The 13230-nt window shown below is 41.6% G+C and overlaps 1 protein-coding gene across 1 annotated transcript in view; it reads right to left on the minus strand.

Annotated features, from left to right (window-relative positions):
• LOC138246426 (uncharacterized) overlaps window positions 1-13230 on the minus strand; it is a 222782-nt gene that overhangs the window by 47472 nt on the left and 162080 nt on the right. The window contains exon 4 of the mRNA XM_069201035.1: window positions 9719-10003. Within this exon, the coding sequence (XP_069057136.1) occupies window positions 9719-10003 (285 nt within the window). The remainder of the gene's footprint in view (window positions 1-9718; window positions 10004-13230) is intronic.

Below are 13230 nucleotides of genomic sequence, written 5' to 3' on the forward strand. Positions count from 1 at the left end.
GATGGTTCCGCACTGCATTTGCATACAATCAATTGTATTTTGCACAAACATTACAGTTAGAACTGTTTTTTGCACAAAAAGATCTGTATAATGCACAAATATTAATGATAGGTCATTCAATTGGTAAATCGTTGTGTGTGGGTCCTTTAAAAAACTTGTCCCTATGATCTGGGTATTGCATTTACGGTATTTACGCTGCATAGTTTAATTTTCCCCATACCTGATAAAAAGAATGGGAGGTCCTCCCTTGCCTTGTTATGATGTCCCTATGATTCGGATAGTGCATTTTCTGCATTTACTCTGCATAGTTTCATTTTCCTCAATACCTCTCTTGCATTGTTATAATTGGCTTTCGCACATTATAATTGTATTTTCTATAATTAATGAGGGACTCAGCATTTGCATACTTTGCATAGCAACTAAGAACTTGCCATACTGATGTACTCTCGATTTATGTTTTTTAGAATATCTTGATATTTTGATTGCATGAATGGTGGAAGGTTTTAGATATAATTGTATTTCAGTGTTAAAAAGGGTATTTATGATAAATTTTTAAGAAGTGTGAAGTATTTTACCTAATCTTAGGTATGTAAATGTAGTGTTTATATTGCTTTATATGCATGATAACAAACAGCTAATTAAACTGAAAAATAATAAATGGGGTAAAGGTTCTGTGGGGTAACCCTACCCACCTTTGCAACCGTTCCTGTTTACCGCACTGCAAACAATCCCACAGTGACCCCAACTAACTTGAAGCAGGACAAACCCTTCTCCTCCAGGTGTATGGCCAGGGTAATGAGCTATTCCATCTACCTTGGTCATTTTTAACCAGCCCTGGGGACACTTTCCTCCTACTGGTTTTGGTGCCTGCCTAGCTGGTAGGACAAAAGAAGTGGCTTGTGGAGGTGTCATCTGACATCTGCCTCTGGTAAGGAAAGCCCCTTTGAAGTACATAATGGTAGGACATGTGTTTTTACGTTTTACATGTCAAGGTAGTGAAAAAACCCAAATTATTCACTAATGTGAGGCCTACCTTCCACGTAGGATAACATTGGAGTTACCTTAATACAATTATTATGTGCTAATGTTTGATTGGAACAGATAGCAATGCAGTTGTCATCTAAAAAAACTAATTTAAAATCTTCTTAAATGGTAAAATCAGATTTTAAATCACAGTTATGAAATGCCACTTTAGAAAGTTGCCATTTTTTTCTCCTAACCATTTGGTGGCTGAGTGCTGTGTTGTGGGCCACATGACTGTGAATAGTCCTCCCAGCCAGTGAGACAAAGGGGCACCTGATGTTGACTGGATCAGCCATCCTGCCAGGATGGGTGAGACGGAGCTGTTCCCTGCCCTACGTACATTTCATATCTAGCATACTCACAAAGGAAATCGATACCAGCCTACTGTCACCCTAGACCACTTGGAGCCTTGGCAAGAAAGGAAGAAAGGTTCTAAAATGAGATGTGGGAGTAGGCCAGAGGTTTACCACTTCAAATGGCTGCCACCAAGTATAAAAAATAGACCCTCAGACCAACTTTTTAATACACTCCTGGATCTGCAGAAGATCCCCAGAGAGACTGCCTTGTACTTCAGATTACTGGCTGGCTGCTTTAGCCCTGCTTTGTACTTCAGAGGAATGCCTTTCTGCTATCAGAGAACTACCCTTCTGCTTGAAGCTTGACCTTTTCTCTTAGAGGACTGCCCTGCTACTTGTGACCTGACTTGCTCCTTTATTCCAGGACTTCCAGAGTGACTCCAAGGGCTAGTTGGCTGGCCTTTTGTGTGAAGCTACAGTGACATAACAAGGGACATAAAAAGCTCCAGAGACCCTGAACACTGCACCTGCCCTCTGCCTGGAGTGAGTTCGGACACCCCCAAGAGGTGCCCAATGAGCCCTGTACTTTGGAAATGGCACAAAAGGTGCTTTTCCAGCTAAAACGTGGAGCATGAGACTTGGAAGTAAGTAACCTGAGAACCAACAGGACATCAAGACATACCTGCTGGTTGATCTGCTCAAGGTGCATTACTAGATAGCCTGATTTCAAGGTAGCTACCACTATGATGTTTTCTATAACAGCAAATCATGTTCAGCGGCTCCACTAGGGAAGGGTATTCGGCCTTGTGGAGCCCTCATCGGCTACAACCTGCAGTTTCATACCGCTGGAGATTTTCGGCTTCCAAAAAAGTGACAATGTCTGAACATAGAAAGCAGCTCCCTGACAATAACACCTCCTCCTTAGACACCAGTTGCCCCATTGCCACTGAACTATACCTTCTCAGGAACTTTTCTTTGAAATGTGTCCTAAATCTGATGACAAGCTGAGGCCGAGACCAATCCACCTTATGAGTCTGAACAGCACTCTATCATGTTCAGCCATAGCTTTTGACTTTACCCTAGTCTTGTGAAACTTGATACCCATGGTTGGCTCTTTTAGGCACCAATTTTCACTTAAAACTTCAACAATTTTTAACTCCAGTCTACCAATTATATTTAATTTGTTACGTTGTCATTTTTTAAATATATTTTTTCTATTTGTCTAAATTGGTGTACGGATTTTCTTGAGTGGTGTTTTCACTTTATTACTGTTATGTGCTGCATAAATACATAACATAGTGCCTCTATGTTAAACCTTACAGCTTTTGTGCCAAGCTATCAGAATGTTAAGCACATGTTAAACCTTTGTTGTTCCCCCGACAAGATTCGTGATTGTTGCTTGAGAAGGGTTTGCACCCCCCTTCTTCCAAAAACCTAATTTCCTATTGGATGAGTCACTGTAAGAACATTATAGCTTTACATGTGTACATGGCTTTATTTTAGATACCATACTACCTGCTTTGTGGGCCTATTTAGGAGTGACCTATTAACATTTAAAGGGGGGACCTTCTCCTGACAAAAGGGTTTATTTGACAGATTGAGCTGTAGATTTAAAACTGCAGCAGCCAGGTTACAATGGTAGGCCTGGAGACATGTTTGTCTTGTCACATGAGTGGGTGACACAGTACTGCTGTAGGCCATAGATGACATTTAAGTTTCCATGCTTGGGTTTACTTTATGTATGCCTATAGGAAATTTAAATATGCAAATTAGGGTTTTAGTCAGTTTAGGAATTATGGTACATGCACAGAGGTATGGGATAACAGTTTTCCAATGCATAGAGGAAAACAACTTTCCATCACCTTTTGTGTGTTTTATGTATTGCCCTGGGTGGAAAGGGTGTATCCAGACATGGGTCCAGTGCTCACCTTGCCACTGGACCCAACCTATGCTCTAGTGGCAAGCCCCAGTCAGGGTAAAACGGGTCTTTGATTGCTTGAGTTCTGGTTAAAGTAGGACCTGGCCTGGCAGTTCAGAGTGGACTGTTACTATTGGAGCAGGGTCACAACTGATTTGCATATGGCTAGATCCAACTGCGTTGGCATAGAGGGCAAAATAATGATGGGTTGGAATGCTACCTTGAGTGACTTCCATTGGAAGCAGTCCTTCCATCACTTTTTTGTGTTTGACGTACCACCCTGTGAGACAAGGGTGTATTACAAAGTAGGTCCGGTGCTCACTGTGCCACTGTAACCCATCTATACCTGATTGATGAGCCCATATCATGGCAAAACCAGCCTTGGGTTGCTTTTGTTGTGGTTTAGGGAGAACCTGGCTTGGCAATTTGGGCTTCAATGTTCCTACTGGGGCAGAGTCAAGACTGCTTTGCATATGCCTAAGTCCAAAGTGAGGTGCCATTGGTTAGACTTTTTACAAGCATTCCTCCTTTCATCTTTTATGAATCAGTCAAAAAACCATCAGGATCAGTCCCAAAAAAGTAGAGGTGACCAAGCAGAGAGTTACTTTCTCAGATCACCAAACTATAAATCAGACAGATTTATTAGTAATTTCTTTGGATATTTTTTCATTTATCACAGACTTATAGATCCACAAAGTGCAAGAGTTTTGGGACATTAACTTTTAGCTACTAGCACTGAACTGAAAGAACATTACAATGATAAACAGAAAAGCCAAGTAACAGCGCAACAGAGAAATCTCTGATCCTGCATTACTTTGACACTACCACACAAGAAGCATTCTGCATATGTCTTGGAACATGGAGTGTTGACCAACAGGTGCTAGTGCAAGTTGTCACTGTAAGTACTGCAAGATTGAAGTAAATCATTTAAATGCAATACTATTTTCTCCTGGCTCAGTCAGGTTTAGCAATTAAGGGTGAATGGGAGCTAAACCAAAACAGTTGTTGTGCCCTTTTACCTTGGCATTCTACTCATGCATAAATATTCAGAGAGAACAGAAGGGCGTACTCCCTTAATTTTCATAAACAACTTAGTAGAGGCTGGGATGGGGGGAACACTTCCCCGCAAAGAAAAATGAATTTAGAAATGTGACACCTGTTTCCCTTCATTGTTGATGAAAGGGAATTTGGCACAGTATAGTTTGTAAAAATATTGTCTGACATATATATTGTGTACTAAAAGTATTTTACAAAAATATTGTTTACATTTTCTTCATTAACTCTAATTGAGTGACATTTTAGTAAACAATGTTTAGGATTGGCTAATTCTATGTGGGCCTTCTCAAACAAAAGCGAAAATCCTTGCCATGGTGAAGAACAGAAAGTCACTAAAGGTAACCTGTGCTTAACTCTCTGGTAGCTTGACATGAATGCAGGTCGGCATACCTTAGTGGCAATGTGTAAAGTACTTACCTAGCAGACAAATGGTACAAAAGTGAAAACACAGCACAAGAAAAATCCCACACTAATTCAGAAAAATAGAGTAAATGTTAATACGTTTTTTGACACCAAAACAACAAAAATCAAAACAGCAAAATTGGGGATATACAATTTTAAAATATTAAAGGTAAGTATGATGCTGAAAAGCTCAAAGTACCACTTGCGTGTATCTGGTCCTGTGAGACTGAGTGCAAGTCCAAAGTTCAGGCCAACTGTGATTGATTGTGGGCCAGATACAAAGATCGGGTTAGTCCCTCTGAAAAATTTACCTTTTCAGAGTCTGGTGGAAAGAGTCTAGATTGCAGTGGAGGATGTCTCAAAATGTAGGGAGAGCGTGATGAATGGTCATCACTGTGGCGTGAAGAGTATGCTGGACATCACAGATGGCCGTCGTTGTAGAGCAAAGATTCTGTTGGGTGCCGTGGATGGTCATTGCTGGGGCTTCGCATTGGCATTCACTGTGGGCTGTCGATATAGTAGCTCGCAGTACAAATCTCGAATTGTCTGTTGTTGCAGACAGTTGCTGTAGCATGGAAAGTCAGGTTCACCAGAAGGTTTTAAATTAAAATTGCTAAGACACCAAACATGAAATTCCCTCCTTCTCCTAAACAAAAGTTAGCACTTATTAAATGTAATCTGGAATATATTTTTGGTATTGTTTTGAAGTCTTATTTAAACACTTTTCTGTTCAGAGAAGTGTAATCGGACCGTGCTTCCCTATCTCAGCATAGCAGGAAGACTGTTGGAGCAGCTTTAAAAGTTGGCTTCATTCTTTCATTTAGAAGGGAACCCAATGTTATCCTGTGGGAGAGGCAGGCTTTGCAATAGTGAAAAACTAATTTAAGACTTTTTAACTACCAGGACACGAAAAACTTACAAGTGCATGTGAAACATTTTAAATACAGTGCACTATGCCCTTTGGGCTTTTTAGGGCCTACCCTAGGAGTGACTTTTATGGGTTAAAAAGGAAGGTTTAGGCTTGCAATAAGGTTTATTTTGCTAGGTTGGACTGACAGTTTACAATTGCACATACCAACTGCAATGGCAGGCCTGAGACATGTTTAAAGTGCTACTTAGGTGGGTGTAGGAAAGTACCATCTTTCTTGGCATGTTACCCCCATGTTAACCTGTATGTCAGTATGTTTTTGCCTGTCTCACTGGGATCCTGCTGGTCAGGACCCCAGTGCTCATAGTTTATGGCCTAATGTGTGTGTGTGTATAGTGCTTAACTGTGTCACTGAGGCTCTGCTAACCAGAACCTCAGTGCTTATGCTGTCTCTGCTTTTAAATTTGCCACTGTAGGCTAGTGACTTCATTTACCGATTTCAATTGGCACACTGGACCCCCCTTATAACTCCCTAGTATATGGTACCTATGTACCCAGGGCATTGGTGTTCCAGGAGATTCTTATGGACTGCAGCATTTCTTTTGCTACCCATAAGTAGCTCAGACAAACCCTTTCACAGGACTACTACGGCAGCCTGCGTGAAATAGTGCACACATTATTTCACAACCATTTTCACTGCACTTAAGTAACTTATGAGTCACGTACATGTCTAACCTTCATTTAATGAAGGCTAGGTGCAAATTCATTTAATGAAGACTGGGTGCAAAGTTACTAAGTGTGAGGGCACCCTTGCACTAGCAAAGGTGCCCCCACATAATTCAGGACCAAGTCCCGGAACAGTTTGAGTGCGGGGACACCATACACGCGTGCACTACATATAGATCAATATCTATATGTAGCTTCATAATGGTAACCCCAAATATGGCCAAGTAAGGTGTCTAATATCATGGAATGGTCCCCCCATTCCAAATCCATTATTGGGGAGCCAATTCCATGCATCCTGGGGTCTCCACCATGGACACCCAGTACTGCCAAACCAGCTCTCTGAGGCTTGCAAAGCAGCTACAGCTCCTGCCACCTCACGGACAGAGTTCCGCCCTCCTGGGGTCTGAGCAGCTCATTCCCAGGAAGGCAGAACAAATCATTTCCTTTGGGAGCAGGGTTATACCCTCTCACTTTGGAAATTGGTGTTACAGGCTGGGGAGGGGTAGCCTCCTCCAGCCTCTGGAAATGCTTTGAAGGGCACAGATGGTGCCCTCCTTGCATAAGCCAGGCTACACCGGGTCAGGGACCCCTTGTCCCTGCTCTGGCGCAAAACTGGACAAAGTAAAGGGGAGTGACCACTCCCCTGTCCATCACCACCCCAGGGGTGGTGCCCAGAGCTCCTCCAGTGTGTACCAGACTTCAGTCATCTGGCTTTGCAAGGTGTGGGGAAACTCTGGAGGCCTCTGAGTGGCCAGTGCCAGCAGGAGACATCAGAGACCCCTCCTGATAGGTCCATACCTGATAATGTAGCCAATCCCCCTGTCAGGGCTATTTAGAGTTTCTCCTGTGGGTTCTCTTCAGAGTCTTCTTGCAAGTTTCTAGCAGGAAGTCTCTGCAAATACTACTTCATCCTCTGACCTCAGATCAACCGCTGACTGCTCCAGGAACCGCTGTAACAGCAACAAAGGGCTACTTTTCCTCTGCAACTTCAGCTCCAGCCAAAAACTGCAACAATTTCCATGGTGTGCACGCACTGAGGACTCCCTGTCTTCACCCTGCACCAAAAGGACCGAAGAAATCTCCTGTGGAGTGACGGAGTCACTCCCCTGCTCAAACAGGCACCTTCTAAGTCGACGACCAGTTCTCTTGGACTCCTCTCCTGGCGACGAATGTGCTCCTTGGAACACAGAGGGTAGACCCCATCAACACAGACTGTACTGAGGTCCTGCTGTCCCAATTTGGAGGAGGTAGGACCTTGCCTTCCCCGAGAACAACAGTACCCCTGTGCACTGCGTCATCTTCACTTCCTGAGGCCTCTGTACACTATTTGCAAAATTCCTTCATGCACAGCCTGGCCCATGTCCCAAGCACTCTATCCTGTGATGCTCAACTCGCTGAGTTGATCTCTAGCGGTGTGGAATCTTCCTTTGTAGTGCTGCACCAACTGAATTTTGCACCTCATTTGTCCCCATGTCTTGGGACTCCCGTGGGTGCTATGTGGCGTTCTGAGGGCTCTCTAAAGTGTTGAGAGCCTTCTCTTCCTCCTCACACAGAGTTGAGGCCCCCAGGTCCCTCCTGGGTCCAGATAGCGCCAACTTGACGCAAAGCTCAACTTTGCCGGAACCAAGGCTTGTTTGAGGAATCGAGTACAAAAACTCGCTTGAATCTTACTTCTCTTCGTGTGACTTCAAGTGCATCATGCAGGAACCCACTGACATCTTCCTTGGGTGCATTTCTGCAGTCTTCGTCCAACCGGGGACTCTTCTTTTGCACCCACTTCTGTGTTGGCAGGGGCTCATGTCCTTCCTGGAACTTCTTTTGACTTCTGGACTTGGTCTCCTTCCTTTGCAGGTCTTCAGGTCCAACCATTTGTTGTTTGCGGTCTTGCTTGGTTCTTGCAAAAACTCTAATCATGACTTGTAGTGTGTCCTAAGGAAACTTGCAGTACTTTACTCCTGCTTTTCTGGGCTCTGGGGTGGGGTATTTTACTTACCTTTACTGTATTATTACTCTCCCAGCGATTCTCTACACACTACACTTGTCTAGGGGGGAATTTGTGATTTGCATTCCACTTTCTTAGTATATGGTTTGTGTTGCCCCTAGACCTATTTTTTCCCATTGCATTCTACAGCATTTTCTATTGTTTGTACTATCCTATGTCTAATTACTCATTTTGGTGTCTAGTGTATATGTTGTGTACAATACTTTCATCCAGAAGGAGTATTGCCTCTAAGATATTTTTGGCCTTGTGTCACCCAAATAAACTACCTTTATTTTTGGTAACACTGAGTATTGTCTTTACTTGTGTATAAGTACTGTGTAACTATAAGTGTTATTGCAGGAGCTTTGCATGTCTCCTAGTTCAGCCTAAGCTGTTCTGCTTTAGCTACCTCTATCAGCCTAAGATGCTAGAACACTACTACATTTCACTAATAAGGGATAACTGGACCTGGTGTAAGAAGTAAGTAACCAACGTAGCCAATACAACCCAGGCCAGATTTCTACAGTGGGTGGCACAATAAGTGCTACAGGCCCACTAGTAGCATTTAATGTACAACCCCTGCATAGCTGTAGTACCACTTTACTAGGGACTTACAAGTAAATGAAAAAGGCCAATTGAGTTCAAGACAAGCAGTTTATCACTGGTTTGAAGTAGAAATGTGGGATGTCCTAAAGACAACAAAACAGGTTCAGAAAACGAAGGAGAGAAGGAAAAATGTTTAGGGTGACCCGGCAGAGAAGGGCAGGTCCGACAGTGAGGTACCACACCTTGGTGAAAATTAAAAGTAAGTCAGTTTTTATTATGAGCTGATCATATTTTTACTTCTAGGTCTTATTCTTATTGGGTTTGAATTTGGGAAAGTTCTAGCTACAGTAACAACTAATATCACCATATGCATTTTTACCCAGATTCAGCATTGCCTCCCAATTTTGAGCTCCACATTTCGGAATGGGGATGGCATCGTAATACCATGTTTTCCTCCATTGGGAGCTGCACAAATCAGAATCTGCAGCATTTTTTGTGCACACATTCTAAACATTTTGCAGGGAAAAAGTGCAGTGTTGCCACACAAGTAGAATCCCAGGACTGACGCAAATGACTGTTAGGACCTTCAAGTCATCTGTTACTTGCTGCCTCATTATTAGTGTGGCTATTATCTCATATTGATTTGTGTCTGAATTGAGGAAAATGTTGGCAGATATACTTGCGAAGAGTGATATGCAGTGAATGAGCTCTTTATGAAGAATATACTGTGCTGTGCCATTAATGATAGAGATGCATTGATACGGTTTTGAACATAAGGATATGCAATTCAGACTCCAAGGGCATTTAGAATTTCATCCTTTTTTGTTTTCCATTAATATAAACTGAAAAAGTTCTTACATAAGGAAATTCTCTAATGAGAGATAAAGAAAAATTATTCTTACTTCTTTCTCGGACTTCCATGGTACGGTGTGTAATGTATCCACCAGTTCTGTGCTGCAGCGTGCATATGAAGGTCCTGGGGCTGACATGATTCACTGTAGAAACATTAACTTTCAGTCTACGGGTTAAAAGGTAGGTGTTGAGATCAGTTTGCTCTGTTGTCATGGTCTCTGCTGGAATGCGCTTGTCCTCCTCCTTCCAAACAATCTCAATGTCCTGTACCATTCCAGCCTCTATCCGGCACATCAGAGAGGTGTCATTGTCCACTTTTCGTATGCTCATTGGGCCTGTAAAAAGTGAAATTAGGAGTATCAATTGTGCTTTTGTATGAGTTGCTTAAGTAATATATTTGAAGTCTAACAGCTGAACCTAGAAAGTGAATTAAACCTTGCAGCTGATATTGGGGTCTAAGAGCTGATACTATTCAGGCCCTCATTCCAATAAGCATTTTAATTAAAATTAGGTCTGTCTCAAGAGCCACTGGTCACATAGGAATTACAACCTCCATAGTAACTCAGAGATCTAATTTTACAGCCAATATCGCCACCTGCTATAAGAGTATCGGAGCAACCCATGTTAAGCACTCATGTTCATTCTTAGAACTCAGGAATTACATAATTTTTGATAGTCCTGGGAACTCCGTAAGTAACTCATGTACATTTTCTTTCGAAGGTTTTAGGAACCAATTTGTCCAACTATCCTTTCAATATTCTGAATGTATTTATTAACTACCATTTACTCTTTGAAGCATTATGCTTACATAGCACTATATGCAGCAAGACGTTTTGAGGACTCTCCTGGCATGCTTCACTTGCACAAATTATAATTGAAAGATCACTGTGCTTTTTCATAGTGAAGAACAACAACATAGCTATATGCATTTTGTTTGTGTTGAGTTATTTTGAGTCTGAACCAATGAAAGAGATCCACTGACCAGAGGCAGATTTTTGTGCTGGTGTAGTGGATTTAGGAGGACAAAATGCCCCTGAAGGGATACCACAACTGTAGAACTTTGAGCAAGAGAGGATAAAATAAATACTGGAGGTCCTTGACATGGTAAACTGGTGAAGATTGAATGCTCCTTATGAATTTAACTTGGGAGAGAGGAAGTATGGGCTTGCCCACTCTTTTAAAATTGAGCCTTATCGTGCATTTAAAAGAAGAATTTATAAGTAAATTGACTAAGGAGCTGCAGTTCCATAAAATATCCCAATGCTTTAAGAGTGTGCCAAACAGGCATTGTCTTCACATGGGTGAAGATTGAAAGCGGTTCCCTCTATGAAATATCTTTGGGAAATTGTGACAAACTGAATGTTGTAAAAATTTGATATAGACCAATGGGTATGAAAGGCAGTGTAAAGTACTTCTCTATACATGTTCATATGACTTACTGCTTTTTAAAATGCATATGTAATCTCTCTTTTATTATATCCTATGTTTTCCATTTCACTATCCTAAACATTCCATGTAGCAGTACCTTGATTGAAAATCTACTTGGAAACGACATGGTGGAAAACTTAAATGGCACATAGAAAACCCACTCCACAACTCTCCACAACATAGAAGATGTAGAGAGACTTTGTTATAATGAGAGAATTCTTCATAAATTAGTCAATGCTTGTTTTACATTGAGGGAGAGTATTGTTGATTTATAACTGGGGGATTTAGAATGTAGAATGTGGGAATGTTCCATATTGAATGAGCTACTGGGAGGTTCCCAGTCAGTTGATGGAGATGCTGGTTGCATTTGTACTTCAATGGGATGCCCTTCAATAAAGGACCTACTTAAACTGGATTCTGTTTGGAGTTTAACTTTTACAGAGACCTTAAAGGCAGCATAGGGCCCACAGTCAATTGTACATGTACAAAGCCCAAAGAAACTGTAGACATAATTTCATGAGAAGTGTAATCAGTGTATGAAATGTCTCCTTTCATCATATGGTATCAGGCATAGCAGGGAGTGTTACCTGGCACGAGGGAAAACATCATCAACTATGCTTCCCATCCAAACAGGGGTTTCCTCCATTAATTCCTCAAACATCAACTTCTTTCCTTTTTGAAAAAATCATACTTTGCTGTCAAAAACAAGTTTTTTGTTTTGGATAAACAATACCAAATATTTCCAAACCAAAGCACTAATTTATTCTGCATACTTTTTTTCTTTTTTGGTAACTAAAGTATGATATCCAAAATGAATGTGCAGCATGTGGATATATTCTGTCATACATGAAATTAATGACTGTTTTAGGCCAAATGTTGACACCATCTTAATGGCATAGTCAGGCTATTGAGCTCCATAACAGGGAAAATATGAATGCAAGAATTATGTGAGTGTGGGCACAATCATGTCATTGTTCCCAAATATACCAATAATTACCACAATCATGCCATGGATGCCATTGCAAAAGATAAGGGCACATTGTGGCAACGCTATGCATGCCCACAATATGCCAGAAATGACCAGTGCCATGAACAGCCTTTTATCAAGGGTAGTATTAGACCTGTTATCTTTGGCATGGTATTCCCACACTTTTTTTTCATACCCCTCCCATTTTTTGCTGAACTCATTTGTATTGTTGGCTTTAGGACTTTACCCTTACTAACCAGTGCTAAAGTGCTCGTGTTCTGTCCTCAAACATGGTAAAATGTATATGCTTAATTGGCACACCTAATTTACCTATAAGGCCCTAGTGAATGATACTACATGGCAGAGGGCCTCGAAATCAAATGTTACTAGTAGGCTAGAGCACTCATTGTGGCACCCGCTAAGGTAACTCTGTAAAACATGTCTCAGGCCTGCCATTGCAGCCTGTAGTGCAGTTTTAGTTGTCATTTCAAGATGATGAAATATTTTTTTTCCAGGCCTACACCTTTCTCTTTAATATGTGTATGTCACGTATAAGGTATGACATGAAAGCTCATGGGGCAGGGTGCATGGTATTTAATTAAAACGCTGGACACGTGTATACGTTTTACATGTTCTCACAGTGAAAAACCATTAAAGTCGTTTTTCACTGTGGAAAGACTCTCTTTCCATAGACTAAATCTGGATCAGTTTGGGAACAGATAGAGATATGCTTCTTCCACTAATTTGAATTTGAATTTAAAATCCTCTTTAACAGTGTAGTCAGATTTTAAGTTACTTTTCTGAAATGCCACTTTTACAAAGATTTCATTTTTCTGCCTAAACCAAGTTTGCACATATGGTGACAAAAGGGGCCAGTTTGACCAGGGATTGTGTGTTTCTGACATGAGGTCTAGGGTAGGGATGTGCCTTGCCCAGATTATGCTTGGCAGGATTCTGCCTACAGCACATGCAATGAAACCCAACATCAGTCCTGGACTTCCCTTTGTCACTATTGACACCCTTGGCTGGCATCGGAGTCTACTCCTCCTGCCTCAGATCTACAAAAATCTGAACTCCAGGTGAAAATTCAGACATTTAGGACTCCTTAAAAAACATTAGAGGGTGCCTTGCTTCAGCAACAGTCACCATTTCTGCTGCCTATAGTAT

This window comes from Pleurodeles waltl, chromosome 7 (genome assembly GCF_031143425.1).
Source record: "Pleurodeles waltl isolate 20211129_DDA chromosome 7, aPleWal1.hap1.20221129, whole genome shotgun sequence".
Lineage (NCBI taxonomy): Eukaryota > Metazoa > Chordata > Amphibia > Caudata > Salamandridae > Pleurodeles > Pleurodeles waltl.